At 55.3% G+C, this 21668-nt stretch overlaps 3 protein-coding genes and 1 pseudogene across 3 annotated transcripts; 2 read left to right on the forward strand and 2 right to left on the reverse strand.

The window, feature by feature from the left end:
• Positions 1-10: 10 nt before the first annotated feature.
• On the reverse strand, positions 11-643 carry LOC133263066 (DNA-directed RNA polymerase III subunit RPC7-like; the record flags this gene model as incomplete). Its single annotated transcript, XM_061442701.1, has 3 exons — positions 426-643; positions 212-341; positions 11-124 (listed from the first exon to the last, which is right to left on the reverse strand). Coding segments are annotated over exons 1-3 (364 nt in total), but the record flags the coding sequence as incomplete, so codon positions are not given.
• Positions 644-2610: 1967 nt separating this feature from the next.
• ANKRD34A (ankyrin repeat domain 34A) lies at positions 2611-4126 on the forward strand. Its single transcript, XM_061442702.1, is given in 5 exon segments — positions 2611-2723; positions 2726-3415; positions 3418-3557; positions 3559-3670; positions 3673-4126. Coding segments are annotated over 5 exon segments (1275 nt in total). The 5' UTR covers positions 2611-2662; the 3' UTR covers positions 3945-4126.
• A 3019-nt stretch (positions 4127-7145) lies between these two features.
• Positions 7146-8671, reverse strand: RBM8A (RNA binding motif protein 8A). The gene is made up of 6 exons (XM_061442685.1): positions 8545-8671; positions 8324-8383; positions 8157-8234; positions 7914-8050; positions 7687-7823; positions 7146-7496 (listed from the first exon to the last, which is right to left on the reverse strand). The coding sequence occupies exons 1-6, from the start codon at positions 8609-8611 to the stop codon at positions 7451-7453; spliced, it is 525 nt and encodes a 174-aa protein (XP_061298669.1). The 5' UTR covers positions 8612-8671; the 3' UTR covers positions 7146-7450.
• A 2594-nt stretch (positions 8672-11265) lies between these two features.
• Positions 11266-14436, forward strand: LOC133263059 (probable tRNA(His) guanylyltransferase; annotated as a pseudogene).
• Positions 14437-21668: the final 7232 nt, after the last annotated feature.

Genomic DNA, 21668 nt, shown 5'->3' on the forward strand with positions numbered 1-21668 from the left:
CCCCCCCCAGGTCCCTCTACCGGTTGTGTCCCCCCAAACCCCCCCGTGCCCCCACCTGGGTTCCAGTCAATGGCGCTGTCAACGGGGCTGGAGATCTGGTACTTGTCCGAGTAGCGCTCGATATCTGGGGGGTCCCAGAGCAGGATGGGGGGAGTCAGTGGGGTGCTCCCTGCAGGCTGGGACCCTCCGCCCCCCTCCCCCCCCCCGGTACCTCTCCGGGGTGCCCCCGGCTTTACGAAGTAGGGGAGGTTCCTCATGGCCCCCCTCAGCTCCTGCTTCAGCGCTAACATGTACTCGCCCTCCTCGCCCCCCGGCAGTGGGGCCGCGCGGTGCTCCAGGGGCTGGGGGAGGATCAGGGCACTGAGCACACCCGGGCTCAGCCCCTCCCAAGGGACCAAGGACCGTGCCCGTCCCCAGGAACTCACCGGGAAGAGCGGGGAGGGCTGGAGCGTGGGGGGGGGCAGCGCCTCCCCCTTCCCGATGCCCACGGCCTCCACGTTGAACGTCATCTGCCCCCGGCCCCGGCCGCGGCCCCGGCCCGCCATGGCTGGGGGGGCGCGGGGGGCGCTGGGGGGAAGAGGCGGGGATTGAAGGGGGGAGATGGGGCAGCCCCCCCTGAGCTGAAGGGAGGACCCCGGGGGGCATGGGGGGCAGCGGGGTCGGAAGGGACGGGGGGGGAGGGGGGAGACACGAGGAACCCCCCCCCCCAAATCCGATCCCGGTACGGGTCCCGGTCCTCACCTCGCGCATGCGCAGCCGCTCCACGTGTGTCCGGTGTCGCCGGAGCAACGCAACGTTGCGAAAGGGCCGCGCTGATTTGCGGATGGAAAAGCCAATCAGAGGGGAGGAGGCGGGAAAAGGGGGCGGGGCTAAGGGAGGAGAATGAAGGCATGAATGGGGCAGGGGCGGGAATGAATGGGGACGGGGACGGGGACGGGGACGGGGACGGGGACGGGGACGGGGACCGGGACCGGGACCAAGACCAAGGTGGGAATACAGAAGGTCCCTGTTTCCCACCCCGCTGCCCTGGGGCGTCTGAGCCTCCCAGCACTGTGGCCTCACTGCCCCATAGCCCCCACTGCCCCATGGCCCACTGTGATATGGATGCACAGCCCCGTGGTTCTCCACACCCCTCTGGTGTGACAGCCCGCTCCCCAGCCCCACTGCCCCATGACCCCCGAAACTCCAATACCCGATGGTCCCCAGCCCCATGGCCGCCAGAACCCGTGCCCCCCCCCCCTCGCCGAGCCCCACGGCGGCCTCTCGCTCGCCCCCACGCAGGGCTCGGCGCAGCAGGTTCGGCGCTGGCTGCGCCGCCGCCGGGTGATTCATCTCGCTCCAGCCCTCCCCGCGCCAGCAGCCGCCAAAAATAGCGATGCAGGGGGGGGGGAAAGCCTCCAAATAACCTCCGCTGCCTCCCTCCCCCCCCCCCTTCCCCGCGCTACGCCAGCGGCGGGCCGGGATGGCAGCCACCGGCCGATGGCCCCGACACCTCCATCAGCCCGGCAGCATCTGGGACCTGGACCCATCGCCGGGGGATACCCAGCTCCGGTCGCTATGGTAACAGAGGAAGGGATGGAGGGATGCGGGAGAGAGGGGCTAGGGGGGGTGTCGTCGTCCCCCCCCCCCAGGGGGTACGGTGCAGTCCCAGGCACTAGGCTCAGGCTCGGTGGCCGCTGGTGTCTTGCTGGGGGGGTGGATGAGGACCCGCCGGGGGGGGGGGGGGGGGGGGGAGGGAAATGGGGAGGGGGTGTCCCCTATTTTGTTGGCTGGGCAGAGAGATGAGGAGCGGGATGAGCTGCGGTCGCCATGGGAACGCATGCAGGGATGCAAGAAGGGAGGGGGGGTACAGGCAGGGATGCAGGAAAGGATGGGGGATACAGGCAGGGCTGCAGGGAGGATGGGGATACAGACAGGGATGCATGAAGGGATGGGGCTACAGACAGGGATGCAGGAATGGATGGGGATACAGACAGGGATGCAGGAAGGGATGGGGATACAGACAGGGATGCAGGAATGGATGGGGATACAGACAGGGATACAGGAAGGGATGGGGATACAGATGGGGATACAGACAGGGATGCAGGAATGGATGGGGATACAGACAGGGATGCATGAAGGGATGGGGCTACAGACAGGGATGCATGAAGGGATGGGGCTACAGACAGGGATGCAGGAAGGGATGGGGATACAGACAGGGATGCAGGAAGGGATGGGGGCTACAGACAAGGATGCAGGAATGGATGGGGATACAGACAGGGATGCAGGAAGGGATGGGGATACAGACAGGGATGCAGGAAGGGATGGGGATGCAGGAAGGGATGGGAATACAGACAGGGATGCAGGAAGGAATGGGGGGTACAGACAGGGATGCAGGAAGGGATGGGGGTATGAACAGGGATGCAGAAGGGGATGGCGGGTATAAACAGGGTTCCAGGAGGGGGATATGGGCAGGAGGTACAGGCAGGGGGATGAGCACCACCCTGGAGGGACACGGGCAGGGGACAGGGCAGAGGCCCTGTGGGGGGGGGCTCGGGCCCCTTCTGGGGAACCTGAAGCAGGGCCGGGGGTGTTCACCGCGCGCCGTGTCCCGTTGCAGTGAGCGGGTGACGCTCCCGGCCCGGCCCCAGCCCCGGCCATCGCCGCTGCCGTAGGCGCCGCCATGCCCAGCCCCGTGCGCCGGCCGCCCGGTGCCGCCGCTCTGCCCATGCTGCCCGCGGACGGACGGCGCTGCTGCGGGCCGTGGCCCAGGGCAAGTTCCGCCTCACGCGGCTCTTGCTGGAAGGAGGAGCCTACATCAACGAGGGCAACGCCGCGGGGCAGACGCCGCTGATGGCCGCTTGCCGCGCCGGCTACGCCGACCCCCTGGAGCAGCCGCGGATGGTGCGGTACCTGCTGGAGAACGGCGCCGACCCCAACATCCCCGACAAGACGGGGATGACGGCGCTGATGCACGCCTGTGCCGAGCGCGCCGGCCCGGCCGTGGCCACGGTGCTGTTGGCTCACGGAGCCGACCCCAGCGCCCGCGACTACGCCGGAGCCTCCGCTTTGGTTTACGCCATCAACCGCGGGGACCGGGAGACGCTGCAGGTGCTGCTGGATGCGTGCAAGGCTCGGGGGAAGGAGGTGATCATCATCACCACCGACACCTCCCCGTCGGGCACCAAGACCACGCGGCAGTACCTCAACTCGCCGCCGTCGCCGGGGCTGGAGGAGAAGCGCTCTCCGGCGCTGTGCATGTCCCCGTCCGACATCGAGCTGCGCGCGGCCGCGTCCCCGGCGGGCAGCGAGAAGGAGGAGGAGAGGGACGTGTTCTGCTTCCCCCCGCCGCCGCCGCCGGCACCGGTCACCCCCAGTGCGGAGCCCCCGCGCTCCCGCGGGCGGCCGCTGAAGCGCCTCAACTCCGAGCCCTGGGGCTGGCGGCGCCGGGCCCGGAGGGGACGCGGGGTCCCCCCGAGCGCCTGGTGGCGGGGCTGGAGGGGCTGAGCCTGGGCGGGCGCCCGCGGCGCCACAGCGTGGAGGGCCGGGAGGCGGCGGGGATGGCGGGGGCCGCCTGGGGCCGAGCGGGTGCTCCCCGCCTGCCCGCAGCCGCTGCCGCGCCGCAACACGGCCCCGGAGGCGGCGCCGTGGCTCAAACCGCTCCGCTTCGAGGCGGAGGGGGCCCCGTGGGCGCTTCCCCGCCGCTGCCCGGCGCTGAGTCCCCGCCCGGCCCCCGCCGCCGCCCCCCGGGGCTGCTGGAGCGCCGCGGCTCCGGGACGCTGCTGCTGGAGCCGCTGGGCTCGGGCAGGGCCGGTTTCCTGCCGCCGCTGCCGGCCGGGCCGCACCCCCCCGCGCCCCGCGGTCCCCCCGGGCGCAGGCTGCTGCGGCGGCACTCGATGCAGACCGAGGAGATGCGGCTCCTGGCCGGCTTCCAGAGCAGCCCGGCCCCGGAGCCGGGCACTTAGAGCCCCCCACCCCCGGCCCGGGGCAGGCGGGGCCGTGTTCGCTCTGAACCCTACCGATGGCTTCGGCCGCGCTGCTGCTGTGGGCAATTTTGCACGACCCCAAAGCCCTTGGGGAGCCCGTGTCCGGCTCCTTCCCCCGCCCCGCATCTTCCTCCCTCTCCCTCCTCATCCCCCCCCTCCTTCTCCCTGCTGGGTGCCGGGGGGGTCACGCTGTCGGTGTCCTGGTCAATAAAGGCCCGAGCACAGCTCAGCCCTTGTCAGTGCTGGGAGGGGGAACATCTGCGCACAGCTGGGTGTCAGTGCACAAGGAGTGGCACAGCTGGGTGCTGGCACATCGGGGCCAGGGGATCCTGGTGGCTCCCAGGGGGCAGGGGCAGAGGCTGAGGATGCTGTGAAGGTGCAGAGGGTGCACTGAGGGTACAGTGAAGGTGCTGTGGGTGCAGTGAGGGTGCAGTGAAGGTACTGTGGGTGCAGTGAAGGTGCTGTGGGTGCAGTGAGGATGCAGTGAAGGAGCTGTGGGTGCAGTGAGGATGCAGTGAAGATGCAGTGAACGTGCTGCAGTGAGGATGCAGTGAAGGTGCTGTGGGTGCAGTGAGGATTCAGTGAAGGAGCTGTGGGTGCAGTGAGGGTGCAGTGAAGGTGCTGTGGATGCAGTGAGGGTGCAGTGAAGGTGCTGTGGGTGCGGTGAGTGCAGTGAAAGTGCTGTGGATGCAGTGAGGATGCAGTGAAAGTGCTGCAGTGAGGGTGCAGTGAAGGTGCTGTGGATGCAGTGAGGGTGCAGTGAAGGTGCTGTGGATGCAGTGAAGAAGCTGTGGGTGCAGTGAGGATGCAGTGAGGGTGCAGTGAAGGTGCTGTGGATGTAGGGAGGCTGCTGTGAAGGTGCTGTGGGTGCAGTGAGGATGCAGTGAAGGAGCTGTGGGTGCAGTGAGGATGCAGTGAAGGTGCTGTGGATGCAGTGAGGGTGCAGTGAAGGTGCTGTGGATGCAGTGAGGGTGCAGTGAAGGTGATGTGGGTGCGGTGAGTGCAGTGAAAGTGCTGTGGGTGCAGTGAGGATGCAGTGAAAGTGCTGCAGTGAGGATGCAGTGAAAGTGCTGCAGTGAGGATGCAGTGAAAGTGCTGCAGTGAGGATGCAGTGAAGGTGCTGTGGATGCAGTGAAGGTGCTGTGGGTGCAGAGAGGATGCAGTGAAGGTGCTGTGGGTGCAAAGAAGGTGCAGTGAAGGTGCTGTGAATGCAGTGAAGGTGCTGTGGGTGCAGGGAGGCTGCAGTGAAGGTGCTGTGGATGCAGTGAAGGAGCTGTGGGTGCAGTGAGGACACAGTGAAGGTGCTGTAGGTGCCATGAGGCTGCAGTGAAGGTGCTGTGGGTGCAGTGAAGGAGCTGTGGGTGCAGTGAGGATGCAGTGAAGGTGATGTGGGTGCGGTGAGTGCAGTGAAGGTGCTGTGGATGCAGTGAGGGTGCAATGAAGGTGCTGTGGGTGCAGGGAGGCTGCAGTGAAGGTGCTGTGGGTGCAGGGAGGCTGCAGTGAAGGTGCTGTGGGTGCAGGGAGGATGCAGTGAAGGAGCTGTGGGTGCAGTGAGGATGCAGTGAAGGTGCTGTGGATGCAGTGAGGGTGCAGTGAAGGTGCTGTGGGTGCGGTGAGTGCAGTGAAAGTGCTGTGGGTGCGGTGAGTGCAGTGAAAGTGCTGTGGGTGCAGTGAGGATGCAGTGAAAGTGCTGCAGTGAGGATGCAGTGAAAGTGCTGCAGTGAGGGTGCAGTGAAGGTGCAGTGAAGGTGCTGTGGATGCAGTGAAGGTGCTGTGGGTGCAGAGAGGATGCAGTGAAGGTGCTGTGGGTGCAAAGAAGGTGCAGTGAAGGTGCTGTGAATGCAGTGAAGGTGCTGTGGGTGCAGGGAGGCTGCAGTGAAGGTGCTGTGAATGCAGTGAAGGTGCTGTGGGTGCAGGGAGGCTGCAGTGAAGGTGCTGTGGATGCAGGGAAGGAGCTGAGGGTGCAGTGAGGATGCAGTGAAGGTGCTGTGGGTGCCATGAGGCTGCAGTGAAGGTGATGTGCGTGCCGGGAAGCTGCAGTGAAGGTGCTGTGGGTGCAGTGAAGGAGCTGTGGGTGCAGTGAGGATGCAGTGAAGGTGATGTGGATGTGGTGAGTGCAATGAAGGTGCTGTGGATGCAGTGAGGGTGCAGTAAAGGTGCTGTGGGCGCAGGGAGGCTGCAGTGAAAATGCTGTGGGTGTGGTGAGTGCAGTGAAGGTGCTGTGGGTGCAGGGAGGGTGCTGTGGGTGGAGGGAGGCTGCAGTGAAGGTGCTGTGGGTGGAGGGAGGCTGCAGTGAAGGTGCTGTGGGTGCAGTGAGGGTGCTGTGCGTGCAGGGAGGATGCAGTGAAGGTGCTGTGGGTGCAGTGAGGCTGCAGTGAAGGTGCTGTGGGTGCAGGAGGGTGCTGTGGATGCAGGGAGGGTGCAGTGAGGGTGCTGTGCGTGCACGGAGGATGCAGTGAAGGTGCTGTGGGTGCAGTGAGGGTGCTGTGGGTGCAGGGAGGGTGCTGTGAAGGTGCTGTGCGTGCAGAGAGGCTGCAGCAGCGGGTTGGACTGGGGACGCGGCCGAGGCTCGGGGCACCACTATGGGGCTGGGGATACAGCCATGAGGCACTGCGGGGCAGGGGACACCATGTAGGGAGTCCTCACTGGGCACGCAGACAATGGGACCCCCCCATTCCTTCCCTGCAGCCTTGGTGACATGAGGGGTTCTGCCCCCTTACACAGGGTGAGCCCTGGGCAAACAGGAGGAGGAAGGCCACAAAGAGGGTGATGCTGAGGGGTCCTGGCGGCTCCCAAGCCCCTGCTGCTGTGCCCCAAGCCCCAGTGGGTGCCCTTGGGAGCTGAGACCTGACCAGGATCCCGCTGGGAGCACCTCCATTCCCGCTCCAAGTCTTCCTTCACTTCCCAACATTCCAGGCTCAGCACTTCCCTTAACTCCATCCCGTGCCAAGTGGGAACAAGCTGGCAGCACCCGGGAAGCAGGACCTGGAGATGCAGGAAGATGCCCGAGAGGTTCATGTGATGGTGGGGCTGCAAAGAGGACCCCAACAGTGGGGTAAGGGGGGACAAATGGGGCAGGGACACACACACAAGGGCTCAGCATCACCCCAGAGCTGCTCCAGGTGACCCGAGGTGCACACAAACCAGCTCCCAGGTGCTCTTTTAAGGGGGAAAAGTGACTTTTTAGCATTAAGAGTTTATTGTGGAGCCAGCCCCGAGGCAGGGCTGGGGCCCGGTTACAGCTCCCACAACAGGCACTGAAGGCCACGGGGTTGAACCCTTGGGGAAGAAGATGCTTTAGAAACGTTGTGGTTGGAGGTGGAACCGGGCTGAGGGGCTCAGAAACCCCAATGGTGGCTTCCCCCCTTCCCTTGTCCCCCTGGAAACCAGGAAAACCTCCTCCAGCTCCTTCTGTTCCCGTCCCCAAGGTACAAACCCCCCTCCCGGGGCTCCTGGTCTGGATTTGCCATGGGAATGAGAAGTCATCACCGGCGTCTCCTGTCTGGGCTCCGGCTCCGGCGGCGGCCACCCCTGGAAGAAAACACGGAGCTGGGGCTGGAGAAGGCTCCAGGGATACCTCAGAGCCTAAAGAGGCTCCAAAGCATCAGGAGAGGGGCTTTGGACACAGGATGCAGGGATGGGATGAGGGGGATCCTCTCCCATTGGGATGAGCTTTAAGGCCCTTTCCAAGCCCCCCTCCCCGGGGCTGTTTCCCACTCACCTCCTCTTGCCCTTGGGGGGCCCCCGCACGAAGCACCAATCCACACTGATGGGCTGCCCCATCAGCTCCTGCCCGTTCAGCCCCTCCATGGCCGCCTGCGCCTCCTTGTAGGTCTCGTACTCCACCAGGGTGTACCCCTAAGGAGCAGGGAGGAGGAAGGCAGGAAGGGCTCCTTGCCTGATGCCAGCAGGGCAAAGGGAAGCTGGGCTGGCAGAACCCGGCCCTACCTTCAGGTAGCCCGTCCGCCGGTCCAGGTTCAGGTGGATGTTCTTTATCTCCCCGTACTCCGCAAACTTGTCGTGGATGTCTTCTTCTGTGGCCTCCTCGTGCACCCCGGTGACAAAGAGGATCCAGCCCTCGACCGCTGAGGGTGAGGAGGGAACCGGCTTCAGTGGAGCTGTGGAAAGGGGAGCCCCCCCCATAGCAGCTGGAGCGCTGCTATGTCCCATTCCCAGCGCTCCGGTACTCACAGCGCTGCGGCCCCGGCTCATCCCCGTCCTGCTCCACGCTGTCGTAGTCCTCACGCACCCGCGCCCGGGAGCCCTCCTCTGGGGAGGGAAGGAGTGAATGGAGCCCCCCCAAACGCCACCGAACCCCATCAAAGCACCGAGGGACCCACACAGGGACCGATCCTCACCCGAGCCGAAGCCTCGGCCCTTCCGCTTCTTGGCCTTCTCCTTCAGCTTGTGGATGCTCTCTGCGGGCAGGAGGGGAGCGGGTCAGGCCCAGAGCATGGCCCCGGAATAGGCAGCGCCCCTCCGAGCCGCTCCCGGCCCCAGAGCCAGAGCCGGTCTCGGTCCAGCTCTAGGTCCGAGTCCAGGCCCAGGTCTACGTCCCGGTCCCGGTCCCACCCCTCACCGTCGCCATCCTCATCCATGGCGAAATCCTCGCCCCCCGCCTCATGCAGATCCAGCACGTCCGCCATCTTGCCGCTCCCGCCGCCGCCGCCGCTGCCGCTGCGGTGCACGCCGGGAGGTGCGCCGGAAGCTCCGCTGCGCGGCGCCATCTTGGGGAGTGCACGGGGAGGGGAGGCGCCATCTTGAGGAGGACACAGAGCGGGAACGACATAGCCGCCATCTTGAGGAGGGCGTGTGGCAGCTGCTGCCGGGCCCTGCTGCTGCCGGCGCACCAAGAGCTTTATTCCGCGGCACAGCGCGTCTGAGAGAGCTCTCCAACGGTAACTTCGGTAACTTCGCACCGGCACCCCGGGCAGTACCGGGCTACAACAGCTCCTCCTTCCCTCAGCCCCTTCCTGTCCCAGTGGGTGCACTTCTCAGCAGCTCTCTCGGTGTTCTCTCTTCCGTTCCTCTGGGCTTCCCTTGCGCGCTTCTCCCGTGCTTGCAGCTGATGACACCCAAGATGTCTGCGCTCTCGCCCAGCTCTTATGGCGCAGCTTCCCGTGCAGCGCTCCCCACACGGGCGCGGCGGCACCGGCATCGCCGCCATCTTGGGGAGGTCAAAGCATGGCGTCCTTCCCGCGCCGCCATCTTGGGGTGGTCGCGGTGGCTCTGGCCCCCTCTTTCCCCTCCAAACGCAGCCGTGGTTTAGATCGAAAGGGAATTTCCCTGGAAGCAGCAGACAGGCGTTAGCACCACACGGCTCAACCTGCGGCCTCTGCCTGTAGGCATTTCTATAGCTGCAGCATCCCGTACGGTGACCCAGTGGAGGAGTCCTTCCGTAACAGGAAGCACAAACACACAGGACCCAGGTCTGGAAGATCCATGGGAGGTGATGGCATCGGTCGCAGTAAAACTGCTTTGCAGCATTAACACACGGGGCCTTGCTGTTCCTGTGCTCTACACCCTTTTTATGGATTAAAGTGCATTATCTCTTCTAATCACCAGCATCACCTGAATGATGTTGTTGTGAAAAGGCAAAGCCCAGATTGTTCAGTCTTCAGTGCCCAAAGCAGACCTTTGCCCTTGCTTAGACGTCAAAGCATAATGCATTCATTGCTGTAGGCGCTGCATGACGCTAATGTCCCGTCAGCTTAGCATTCTGCACAAACGCAGAGGCTCTGTTGGTGTAGGACATATTCCTTCCTGTATTGACATAGCCATGTGTATATGTATGTATTTTGTTGAAAGCCTGCGGCATTGCCCGGCTCCACCTCGGGCTCCTCCGCCATGAGGTGCAGCGCCCCGAGGGTACCCCCGTTGTGCCCCGGCGGCGGGAGGCGGCGGAGATGCCGCCGGCGGCCGCATGGGGGCGCTGCGGGAAGCGGCCGCTGCCGCCCGCCCCTCTCCCTGCCAAGGCCGCCCCTTGGGCGCCCGCGGGAGTTGGCGCCAACGCCGGCCACGGCCCGGGCCGCGGCTGTCACCATAGAGAGGTCCGCCCAGGCGCACAGAAGGGCTCCCCCCGCTTCCGTTTCCGCTCTGCGGGCAGGCGCTGCAGCTACGGCGGCCGGGAGCGGCCGCTGCCGCCTCCTCGTGTGCGGGACTCTGAGGCGGGCGGTCCCCGAGTGCCCGGCTGCCGGAGAGCGGCGCGGCTGCACGGCCGCGGCTTGCAGAGGTGAGGCCGGGCGGGTGGGCGGGCAACCAGTGGCTGGAGGCGCTGGGCTGCGGCTGCGGGTGCTGGGCCGGGGGAAGGCGCCCTGGCTGCTGCCGTGCAGGAGCCTTGGCGCCTCCCTGGGTGGGTTCCGCGGGGTTCACAGCTCCTCCTTGCCCGCAGTGAGCCCTTAGCTCGGCCTCTCCCGTTGCTCCCGGTGCTTTGCCTCCGAGGGCCGCGGTTGGATTCGTAATGGTGCCTTCGGGTTCCAGCAGCGTCTGGGGATTTGCTCTCTGGGTTGGTCGCAGGGTCCTGGTGGAGCTGTCAAGTGTTAAGAAGTCGATGATAGTGTTGCCTGTGTTGGATAGAGTGTAGAAGGCTCCCTGGGAGAAAGTGAGTTTATAGAAAACAGTATTTGTCACCTTTTCCAAGTAAAATACAGAACCCAGTGGTGCAAGACTCTTTAGGCTGAGATAGTGATGGGAAAGAGAATGGGTTCTTCAGAGTGTGCAAAAAGGTTTTTTGTTCTTACTCGTCATACCTGGAGCGAGTTCTCTGTATTGCCAGGTTGCTGGAAATCAATATTGATAGAAGGCAGATGTGAGGAAAATAAATGGGTTGTCATTTTCAGTGGCTTCTTAAGGGTTTCTTATTCAACCATTTTTGTTTCGCAGGTTTCCTGAGCAGCATGAGTGCAAAAAGCCAAATGATGCCTGTGCTCTTCATCTGGTGACCAGGTGTGCCCAGGCAGTGATGGAAGATACTGCTGCTGCTTCGGGCCAGAGTGATGAATACAGTTTTGTCTTCCAATAGAAGAGTAGGTGGTTTAAAAGAAGAGCAAGGTAAAAGCTGCTTTGATACTACATCCCTAAACCTCTAGTTCTTTAGGTTTGCCTTTATCTACACGCAGAAGTTAAGAGTTAGGCTGTGTTTGGATGCATATGCTGTATCTAATTCAGGTTCTTCATGTGAAGGCTTTGTTCATGATCTTTCAGGAAAACACGTTCAGTGATACAGAGATTTAAAACCAGAATTGCTGATAGAAACATCTGAAACAAACATTGACAGAATAACCATTCTTTTAACCAAATGTTACCTTTTCCAAACTTCCTTGGTTCTCAGGATTTCCTGTTCTGCAAAAGACTGTTGTTGCTGATCAGTTGGGCCATTACTTAAGCAATGCTGCTGCCCACCAGGATGATAGGTACTTATACCTCAGATAATCACAGCTACAAATCACATTGAGGTATTTCTTTCTTTTCCCTTTTGCTTTGTGTTTGCAAGCAAGTTCATGACTCATGTGGTCTCCCAGTTTGCCTGAAGTTATGTTTTCTGTTGGGAGGATTACTTCAAGGAGCAGCAACTTCTGTACCCACCAGGATTTGGTGCCCGAACTGTGTTGTATCCCAGCCACCAGAATTTAAAGAACTATCTCTGCTGGAGACAAGCAGATTGTGAGTGTTTCTAGAAAACAGATTTGTGCAGTGGAGTTGTCTTCGTCTCTGAATAGAAATGCCTTTATTGCCAGTGTGTATAGGTATCAGTGAAGGATCATTTTGGGCTTTGTATGGATATAGAAATACTGTCTGGAATTTGGAACCTTCAGGTTACAACCATATTTGTTGCATGCTGGGAGTGAGTTCAGCACAAGAAATATTTCCAATATTAATAGAATGAATTTACTACTTTTTATGTCCCAAGTTTGTTTAGCATGGGGAATCTTGAAGGGATGTGGATGTTCAATCAGTGCTGTATATTCCACACCAGAACACACCATTGGATTTATTTCCTAGGCATTTGTTGGTGCCTAATCCCTATTGCTCAGATGAAGACAACTTGCATTGCACAGAAACACCGTTCACTCTCTGCTCTCCAATTTCAGAATTACAAAGAAATGTGTCTTCTAGTCATTCTCATGATACACAGTACCTTAAGAGTTAATCAGAAAGATCGTATCATCTCTAGCAACTGGTATTATTAATTCTGTTTTATTCTTGGCTGTTTCTTGAGTACCACTCTGAAACTAAAGCTGTTTTTTCTGAGTAGTCACTTAGATCTTATAACTAGTCTTTGTCTCTTTTTTTTTCTGTAGGCTGTATTAATAACCTTTATAATACAGTGTTATGGGTGCTTGTACAGCCAAGTGGTTTGACACCAGTGCAAGCACAGGATAGACTGCAGGTAAGAGTCTTTTTAGATCATGTGTTTTCCAGCTACAGAGAAAATCCTAAGATTTGTAAAGCTGGACTTGCCTACCCAGCAGGCGTGGCTGGATTGTCTGTTCTCACAATAATAATTTTGTGGATGTTGATTCAACGACTTCCTCACTTGTACAGGTGCTGACGTGATGAGAAAACACTGGGTTTTTGGCCGTAGGATTTTAATCCTTCAGTAGCATGCTCAGAAACCATAGAAATGTCATATAAACATCCAGTATATGTGTGCATGAAGTACTCTGGCAGGATTCAGCTAGTATGGATCCCCAGTCCCTTCTGTAGGATTTTGCCTCAACGTGGAGGCTCGAGCAGATCATTTTCTCCTGAAGTCTGTTGACTTTTATCGGTTTGTCTGGAAAATGGAACCACGCAGACAACAAAACCTTCTCTGTATTAACATCCTCGTTTGGCAGTTGGAAAGAATTCCTCTGTTGGAAGAGGTAGTTAAACCCTGTGACTTAAAGGTGAAAATCTGCCTAAATGTCAGTCTTGCATCCAGTGTTCACCCTTTTTCTACTCTAGAGATTCAGTTTGTTTGGTTTTCTCTAAGAGTGTTTTCTGTTTTCGGTTCTTCCCAGGGGACTTTGGCTGGAGATGAGAATGAAATACTCTTTTCTGCATTCAACATCAACTACAACAACAAACCTCTGATGTACAGAGAAGGAGCTGCCTTAGTATGGCAAAAGGTAAACAGCTGTATTACCACTTGCTTCATGCTCAGGGTTTTAGTAGGGACACTATGGCAGATAAGCTGCACTGTAAGGTCACCAGCTATATCCCAAATATATGTCTATGTATTTAACATATTCCTATGTATTAACTAACCATATTTACCTTGTAATGATGTGTGAGTATCTAATTATTTTGGAGATATTTTTGAGAGATGTGTCTCTATGAGCACAGTATAAAAACTGGTGTTTGAAGTGTGACTTAGGTACAAATTATGACTACTGAGCTAACCCATGTATCCATGGCTGAGGGGTGTTGGACTAGATGATCTGCAGAGGTCCCTTGGAGCATTATTGATTCTGTGAATTACACAAGTCTGATGTTTTTGCTAGACAAACCTGCTTTGTTTAATGAATTGTACCCTTGGTTTGTTAATGTTAGCAGCTTTGAAAATGCAGAAAGCATTCTGCTTCCTGAAAAACTCCATTTCAGTGACTATTGTCATTTTGATGTGATAATTGTTGGGGCCTGTGTTGAGCCCTTCACAGGACTAGATCCCAGGTATTTCCACTGCAAAGGAATTATGACCTTCTGGCCTACTGTTTCTTTGTTTGGCCTACTATTACTTTGTTTGACCTAATTGGAATAGATAGAGGCTTCCACCTGGAAATCCGTTCCACTGGGTCCTTATGCATGTTTGTTCTTGGTAATGACATTTGCATGGTTTCCCATTTGCCTTGTATAGCTCCAAATTAAATACTGTATTTTATTCAGGAACACTTGCAATCAGGTGACTTTGCGGGTCATTTCTTCAAGCCATGTGATGATGACATGCAGTTTCAGCTGCTCGTGGTTGAACTGAGAATAAGCTTCCTTTCAAAGGGTGCTATGTAGTGTGCCATAGGTTGACAGTTGCTTTTTTTGTAGCTTTGGTTCTTGTCCATTTGTGAATTCCCTCTGGAGTCTTTCCTGTCTGCTAATGTGTCAACTGTATTTTCAGGTTAATGAAGTTGTGACTGAGAAAATGAAACTGCCAAGGGAAGCAGAAGGAAAGGAAGTTGAAGTGACTCGGACTAGGAATAAAGTTGTTCCCTTGCACTGTGACATAATCGGGGACCAGTTCTGGGAGGAATACCCTGAGATTCTGGCTGAGGATAGTTGATATCTCTGAGTATCACTGATGGTTTACACTTCCCTCTGCTTGGGTTGCTGGCAAGTGAGGAGTATGAATGATGGCAGGGGGGTTGGAAGTAGACGATCTTAAGGTCCTTTCCAACCGTCACTATTCTATGATTCTGTGGCTGGCAGTTTAATCTGTAACCCTCTACAACAACTACTTTTTACTTAGCACTGTTGAGGCCTTGAAAAGACGCTTGTATGCTGTGACATACAAGGGTATGCCCGGATGGAAAAGCAAACTCATAGTAGAGTTTGAATGTTAAGGAATCATAATTGAGGACAGCTCCTTTCTTTGGTTTGTGTATTTGAACAGTTCAAAGCAGAGGAGAAAATAATACATTTGATTTTTTTTTTTGTTTGTTTGTTTCAACTGCAATGGGCCAGAATAGGATCATAGAAGAGTTTGGGTTGGAAGGGACCTTAAAGATCATTGTCCTGGCTTCCACTGTAGCAGTATTTTTTCTCCTTAGTAGCTGGTGCAGTGCTGTGTTTTTGGCTTTAGCCTGAGGACAGTGCTGGTGGCACCAACTGAAGACATGGGTGAGTTCAGTAACGTTTACTGCCATCAAGGACTTTTCAGTCCTTTTCTCTGCCTGGGAGGAGGGGCACAAGAAGCCAGGAGGAAACGGAGCCAGGACACCCGACCCAAACTAGGCAAAGGGCTGTGCTGTACCGCAGCACGTCGTGTCCACTGCATAAACTGGACAGAGCTAGCCGGAAGGCACAGATCGCTGCTCAGGTTGGGCTGGGTATCGGTTGACGGGTGGTGGGTGGTTGTATTCTCACCCCTTGTTATTTCCCTTATCATTATTGTTACTGGTGGCAGGAGGAGGGGGTTGTGTTCTACCTTAGTTACTGCACTGTTCTTATCTCAACACGTGGGAGTTGCCCCCTGTTTTGGCAGCCCCCTTTCTTGCCGCTCTCCCCCTTTCCTCCGGGCCCCCTCTCTTCCTCCTCTTGCTCCTGGAGGGATGGGGAGGAGAATTGGAAGAATATAACTCCTACAAGCTAAGAACAGTCCAGTAACGAAGGTAGAACACAAATCACTACTGTTTCTGCCACCAATAGTAAAAATGATAAAGGAAATAACAAGGTGAGACAGTACAATTGCTCACCACACACTGACTGCTACCCCACCCAACCCAAACAGTGATCTGGGCCTTCTGGCTATCTTCCTCCAGTTTATACACTGGGCATGATATGCCTGTGCTATGGGATACCCCTTGGCCTAGGTTGGGTCAGGTGTCCGGTCTCTGCTTCTTCCCAGCTTCTTGTGTCTCCTCACTGGCAGAGCATGAGACTGAAAACGTCCCTTGATAGGAGTAAACGTGACTTTAACACACCCATGTCTTGTCTTGTTGCTCTCAGCATTGTTCTCAGGCTGGAGGCACTGCACCAGCTCCTAAGGAGACAAATGATTACTACAGCTGACCCCAGGACCGTCGTTCAGTTCCAACCCCTGCCATGCGCAGGGCCACCTTCCACTTGAGCAGCTTGGTCTGTGTCCCATCTGAGGGAAGGAGGGGGCACAAAATTACCAAATGGAATGTATAAACCTCGAGAAGGACAGGAGGATTGTCTTGGCCGTGGGGCTAACGAACCAACTGAGCTGGTACCAGCATCTACTGCGCGTGCTTCAGAGCCTGCCAGAAGTGATGAAGATTGTTGGAAGAAGTAAACGCCCCTCAGAGACCCAATTCTGTACGCGGGCGGGGAACCTTCTGGACAATGCTGTAATCCATAGGCAGCCTCATGACTATGTGTGCCCAGGGACTACAGAAGGATGGCTTGTGTAGCAAGGCGGGGACACATGCTAGGAGGAGCCATCCGCCGTGTCTCCCGGTGTCGCAATAACAAATAACCTGCTCGGCAGCTTGGAAACTTTGTTGGCGAGTTTGGTCCTGGAGTTTTCTCCAAGTCACGTCTAGCCTGGCCTTGAGCACTGCTGGGGATGGGGCAGAATCCTTCAGCAGGCATTTAGTGTTGAATTTCAAGGCTCCTGTGTTTCATCAGATCAGTGCAAAGCTGTTTGAGTGCTTCCTGTCTCTGATCCTTACACAAAGGGAGTAGCCCAGCGGTTTTCTGTGATTCTGAAAGCTTTTGTCAAATGTACAGGATTTTTATACTTTAACAAAATAAAAATAATAATTTCTTCCCTTTATTTTCCGGGGAACTTTACTAGTAAAGTTACTAGAGGGGAATTGATAACCAAGATACCACAGAGATTTGCATCCTGTTGGGATAGGTGTTTTACACATTGTGTTCTCTTCTGTGCCTGGCCGAGTTGGTGTGCATCTCCTCCTGGCCAGCGGAGTCAAAAGTGGTACTGGAATGTTCCTGGGTGCCTGCAAAGAGGCTGCTGACACGAATTTGTACTGCTGTCTTGTGATGCTCCTGGGGATGGGACAGACAGTGCTCCCGGCAGGGCAGGTTAGAGGGAAAACAATCAATTAATTAATGAATCATAGAGAATAGTTAGGGTTGGAAAGGACCTTAAGGTCCTCCAGTTCCACCCCCCTGCTATGGGCAGGGACACCTCACACTGAAGTATGCTACCCAAGGCTTCGTCCAACGTGGCCTTGAACGCCGCCAGGGATGGAGCATTCACAACCTCCCTGGGCAACCCATTCCAGTGCCTCACCACCCTTATAGTAAAGGATTTCTTCCTTCTATCCAATCTAAACTGCCCCTGTTTCAGTTTTCACCCTTTCCCCCTTGTCCTGTCACTACAGTCGCTAATGAAGAGTCCCTCCCCAGCATCCCTATAGCCCCCCTTCAGATACTGGAAGGCTGCTCTGAGGTCTCCACGGAAACAGTTAAATCCATTAATCCAACAGTTAAATCCATACAACCTCTCTGAGCCGAGAGAGCTCTGCCGAGGTTAAGGGGCTTGGCCCAGTGCAGCTGGGATTGGAGAGAAATAACCTCTTTCAGTACAGAAATACAACTATAAAATAGGTTTTTATAAGGATATTACTGCTAGAACAGCAATCTGGCACACTGCTGCTAAGGGAGAGACAGGCAGGAGGTGGGACTGGCCATGAAACTGGAAACAAAGGCTAAGGTGTGACTGAATTCATTACCCATGAATTGCATCGCAGCCTGCTCTCTGTTTCCCCTTTTCTTCCCCCAGGAAGAACTTACACCTTCAAGGCAATGTGCATTTGGGTTTGGGTTTGGTTTTTAAGAGCCACTCACCAGGTGCTGATGTAAACTACACCTTTGCAGGTTCTTCCTGAGATTAAACAATGAGCCAACGTGCTCCTGATAGCACAGGGCTTCCCCTTTGCTGTGGCGTTTAACACGAAGCAGTGAAGCACACCCAGTGGGAGAACGGGCATTGAGTTTACTTTGGAGAAGGGGCTGTGTAATTCCCAGGAAGAGGATATGAGGGATTGTGAGAGGATGAGTCCTATGATGAACACTTGAATGCATTGGCTTTCGCAAATCATAGGTGTTGCTATGTGGATCTAACTGTATGAGCTGGCGAAGCTCCCTGAAGACACAAGATCAGACAACGAGCTTAATAAAATGGCCAGAATTCTTGAGCAAAAGAATTTGTAAAGGTAAAAGAAAAGGGGGGGGGGGGGGGGGGGGGCTTGATACAAGAGAAGCTAGTGCCTGGAAAACATAGGGTTAAAGTACTTTTAGCCTGACTTAGGTCGAAGATAAAGAACAATGTTTGTGCTGTAAGTCTGTGGAATTTAGTGGCCCCACTAAACATGAATGAGTTATTTCACACCATCCTTCTCATTATCAGTTAGCTTAGAGACAAGAGCCTCCGAACCATCTGCTAGCTTGGGATACTCCTTGTCTGCCCATCCTGTAACAGATTTTGCAGGAAGGTCGCACTGTTCTAAATCCTTGCCAGCTACCAGAAGAATTACAGCTAGGGCTGGTTTGGGCTGGTTCTGGGATTACTGGGGCGGCCGACTGTGCCAAAGGTGAAAAGTAACAGCGGGGAAGACTGTTCACTTCATCTGGAAGACCCCTACTCACAAGAGGAAGACTGCTCACTTCATCTGGAAGACCCCTACTCACAAGAGGAAGACTGCTCACTTCATCTGGAAGACCCCTACTCACAAGAGGAAGACTGCTCACTTCATCTGGAAGACCCCTACTCACAAGAGGAAGACTGCTCACTTCATCTGGAAGACCCCTACTCACAAGAGGAAGACTGCTCACTTCATCTGGAAGACCCCTACTCACAAGAGGAAGACTGCTCACTTCATCTGGAAGACCCCTACTCACAAGAGGAAGACTGCTCACTTCATCTGGAAGACCCCTACTCACAAGAGGAAGACTGCTCACTTCATCCTCACGACCCCTGCCCACAGTCACCGCAGAGCAGTGCGCAGGCGCCAAGAGGAGGGGACTCGTGATAATAAGTTCCTGGAGGTAGTTAGAATATTCCCCGCCTGATGATGATGACTATGTCTGTGACTAACTATATGATGACTATGTCTGTGACTAACGCAATAGTGAAAGGATGGAAACCTGGAACAAATGCCAATCAGGGCGCCTCTGGCTACAGGCACGCACCAGGTGCTGCTGCTCTTGCTTTATTGACTTTATCCCTCAATACAACCGTGTTATCTCTATTAGAAGAGTGAGCTCGGATTTCACAATTCCAAATGAATCCAAAGCATTGCACCCGCCATTGGCCCTGAAGCCCTTCCTGTCTCTACGTTGGTTTGGGGTTTACTTTCCTTTGAGATGCTGTGTGCTGCTGTCTCTTGCAGACTTGGGACATTCCATCTAAAGCAACTGTTCCAGAGGTGGTAACAGCTGGATTTTGGAGACAGAGTAAAAGTTTTAGATCAAGAGATTTGGCAACCATGATTCATGCTTGGAGCGTTTTATGTCCGCACTGTACCCCTAAGGAAGACGAAGCCGGCGCAGTTACCCCACATCGGGTGTTTAATGCATAAAGTCGTACACAAGGGTTAAGATGTCTGTGCTCTCATCCCGGTCTGCTGGCACAGCTGCTTGTGCAACCTTCCCCACATTTCCCCTTTCTTTATAAACCAACAAACCATTTTTGATTGATTTAGTAATGAAAGGATTTACACAAGCAGTTAAACAAGGAACCGCCATTAAACTGCCATTAAGCAATGCGATGTTAATAGTATTTTTCAGCTCTGCACTGATGCCCCATCCTGACAGCACATCTTCCAGTCAATCCCAGCCACTGCCCACCTGCAACCGCTGAGATCTGCCCTTTAAGTGTTGCATTGCTTCATGGATAGACTGGGACTGATCAGACAGGCTCATGCAACTCGTCCCATCGGAGCCTTTACAACCATGGCCCTGGGCTAACAACAGATCTATGGCAGCTCGGCTCTGAAGGGTGGCATGTCTGATCGAACCGACATCTGGTAACAGATCACTTAAGGCTAAAGAAGTAGCATTAGTTTGCTGAGATAACCAACAGCCAAGCTTGTTTAACGTTCCTAACGCTTTCCCTATAGCTGCAGGTGGGATAAATAATGCTGCTGCTGCTGCAGTCTCACCTGTAGTCCAAAGTGTACAACCTGCTTGATGAGTATGCACAGAGCGTGTAGGCTGTGCTTTCCTATGGCTCTCCATCATAGCAGCATTTGGCATGAATAGCGTCAGTCTTCCAATGCTCCGTGGTCTCCCACGCGCGAGAGGCGATACCAGGCCAGGCACGGTCTCCACAAATAAGGAAATATCCCGGTGGGAATTTCCTGGGATATCTGCTGGGTGTGGTATAACCGCACCAGGATGAAACACTGGGATATGCTGGTAGGGCAGCATGTACCCACTGAATATGGTGAGCTGTTGATCGATGCCACCCGGGTGGGATCTGTTAAAACCGGCCCGTATGTCTGTGCAATTCAAGGGTCGTCAGTAATCCATTTCTATGGATCCTAACACATCTAACTCTTGTGGTTCAAGGCGTGGTCTGGGGAGCCAACCCCCCAGCTCTTCCACAGGTCTACGATGTTGGAGCGGTTGATGCTCAGATTTAGCTAGGATAACCCGTCTTTGGGAACAGCCCAGTTATCGACAGGAGTCCCCACCAGACATGTGCCAAAGGGGTTTCCTCGATGCACATGGTGTGTCTTGTCCTCTTCGACTGGCTAGAGTTACCCATACATTCATTTTTGGCTGCGGTGGAAGCCAGTCCAGTGGTCATTTTCATCTTGCTGGTGATGATGATGGTGAAAATGAGGGCTTGACCCATTGCGCCGGTACCCATCTGGGACCCGAATCTGTGGGAATGCAAGCAATCCCTTGTCCCCAGGTTATTAACTGATAAGGTCCTTCCCATTTATCGGTTCTTAAATCTTTTACTACAACTTCTGCTTTATCTTTTATTTCTCGTTGCTTATCATATGCTGATAGAAAATGCCTAGAGATTGGTGGCCCACCTTGGTCACTCCATTGATTAAAAAACTTCAACACATAGAGCGCTTTCACCAGGCGTTCCTGGGGGAGAGTGTGCAAACTCCCCCCTTTTGTTTAAGTAAACAGATTGGATATAAGGAGGAAGTTCTTTACTGTGGGGGTGCTGAGGCACTGGAATGGGCTGCCCAGGGAGGTTGTGAATGCTCCATCCCTGGCAGTGTTCAAGGCCAGGTTGGACAGAGCTTTGGGTGCCATGGTTTGGTGTGAGGTGTCCCTGCCCATGGCAGGGGGGGTGGAACTGGATGATCTGAAGGTCCTTTCCAACCCAAACTGTTCTATGGTTCTATGAAACATGCACATACTTTAGTTTACCAAACTCAGGTATGTGAGTGACATCCAATTGCCAAAGCTCTAGCACACACAGGCCTCTCGGATTTACACCAAATGACAGTGAAGGGGCTGCAAGCTGGCAACCAGGACACGCTGTGACAATTTGGCGTGTTTGATTCATAGGAAGGTGAAAGGTTTTTTGTGAGGTTTTTGCACGTTGATGATAAAATGCATGAGAAAGACAAGCTTGTTCAAAACCAGTGGGCAAAACTGTGAGGCCGGGGAACAGGTCTGCACGTTTATTTCCCTCTGTCAGACCAGGTAGAGTGGAGTGAGACCAAATACGCACTATATAATATGGATGTTTGCTATGATTCAGACATGGTAACAGTGTCTGAGACAAATCAAACTCAGGTTTATGGTTACTTTCCTTTAGCTAGGCAGCTTTTAGTCTCAATCCTACTCCAGCCACCAGCTGAGTCTGTGACTCTATTAATGGGATCGTGCCAGTCCGGAAAAACTCGAGTGACCGCAGAGAGTTGGCTAATTGGAGGCGATCCTTGCCCTGTAAGAATTTCTGGTTGCCATTGCTTGTGGCGGTCTCTCCATACAGTAACTGCACGGCTTGGTTTACCAGACCCGTCAGTGAACACAGTGTGCTTAAAGGAGCAAGGTTACATTTGGGTAGGTTTTGAAGCCCAAACTGTAACTGCAATGGCTTATGGT

The sequence above is a fragment of the Pezoporus flaviventris genome, unplaced genomic scaffold (assembly GCF_033815535.1).
Source record: "Pezoporus flaviventris isolate CSIRO_AGI_PZ_B2104156 unplaced genomic scaffold, CSIRO_AGI_Pfla_v1 ptg000244l, whole genome shotgun sequence".
NCBI lineage: Eukaryota > Metazoa > Chordata > Aves > Psittaciformes > Psittacidae > Pezoporus > Pezoporus flaviventris.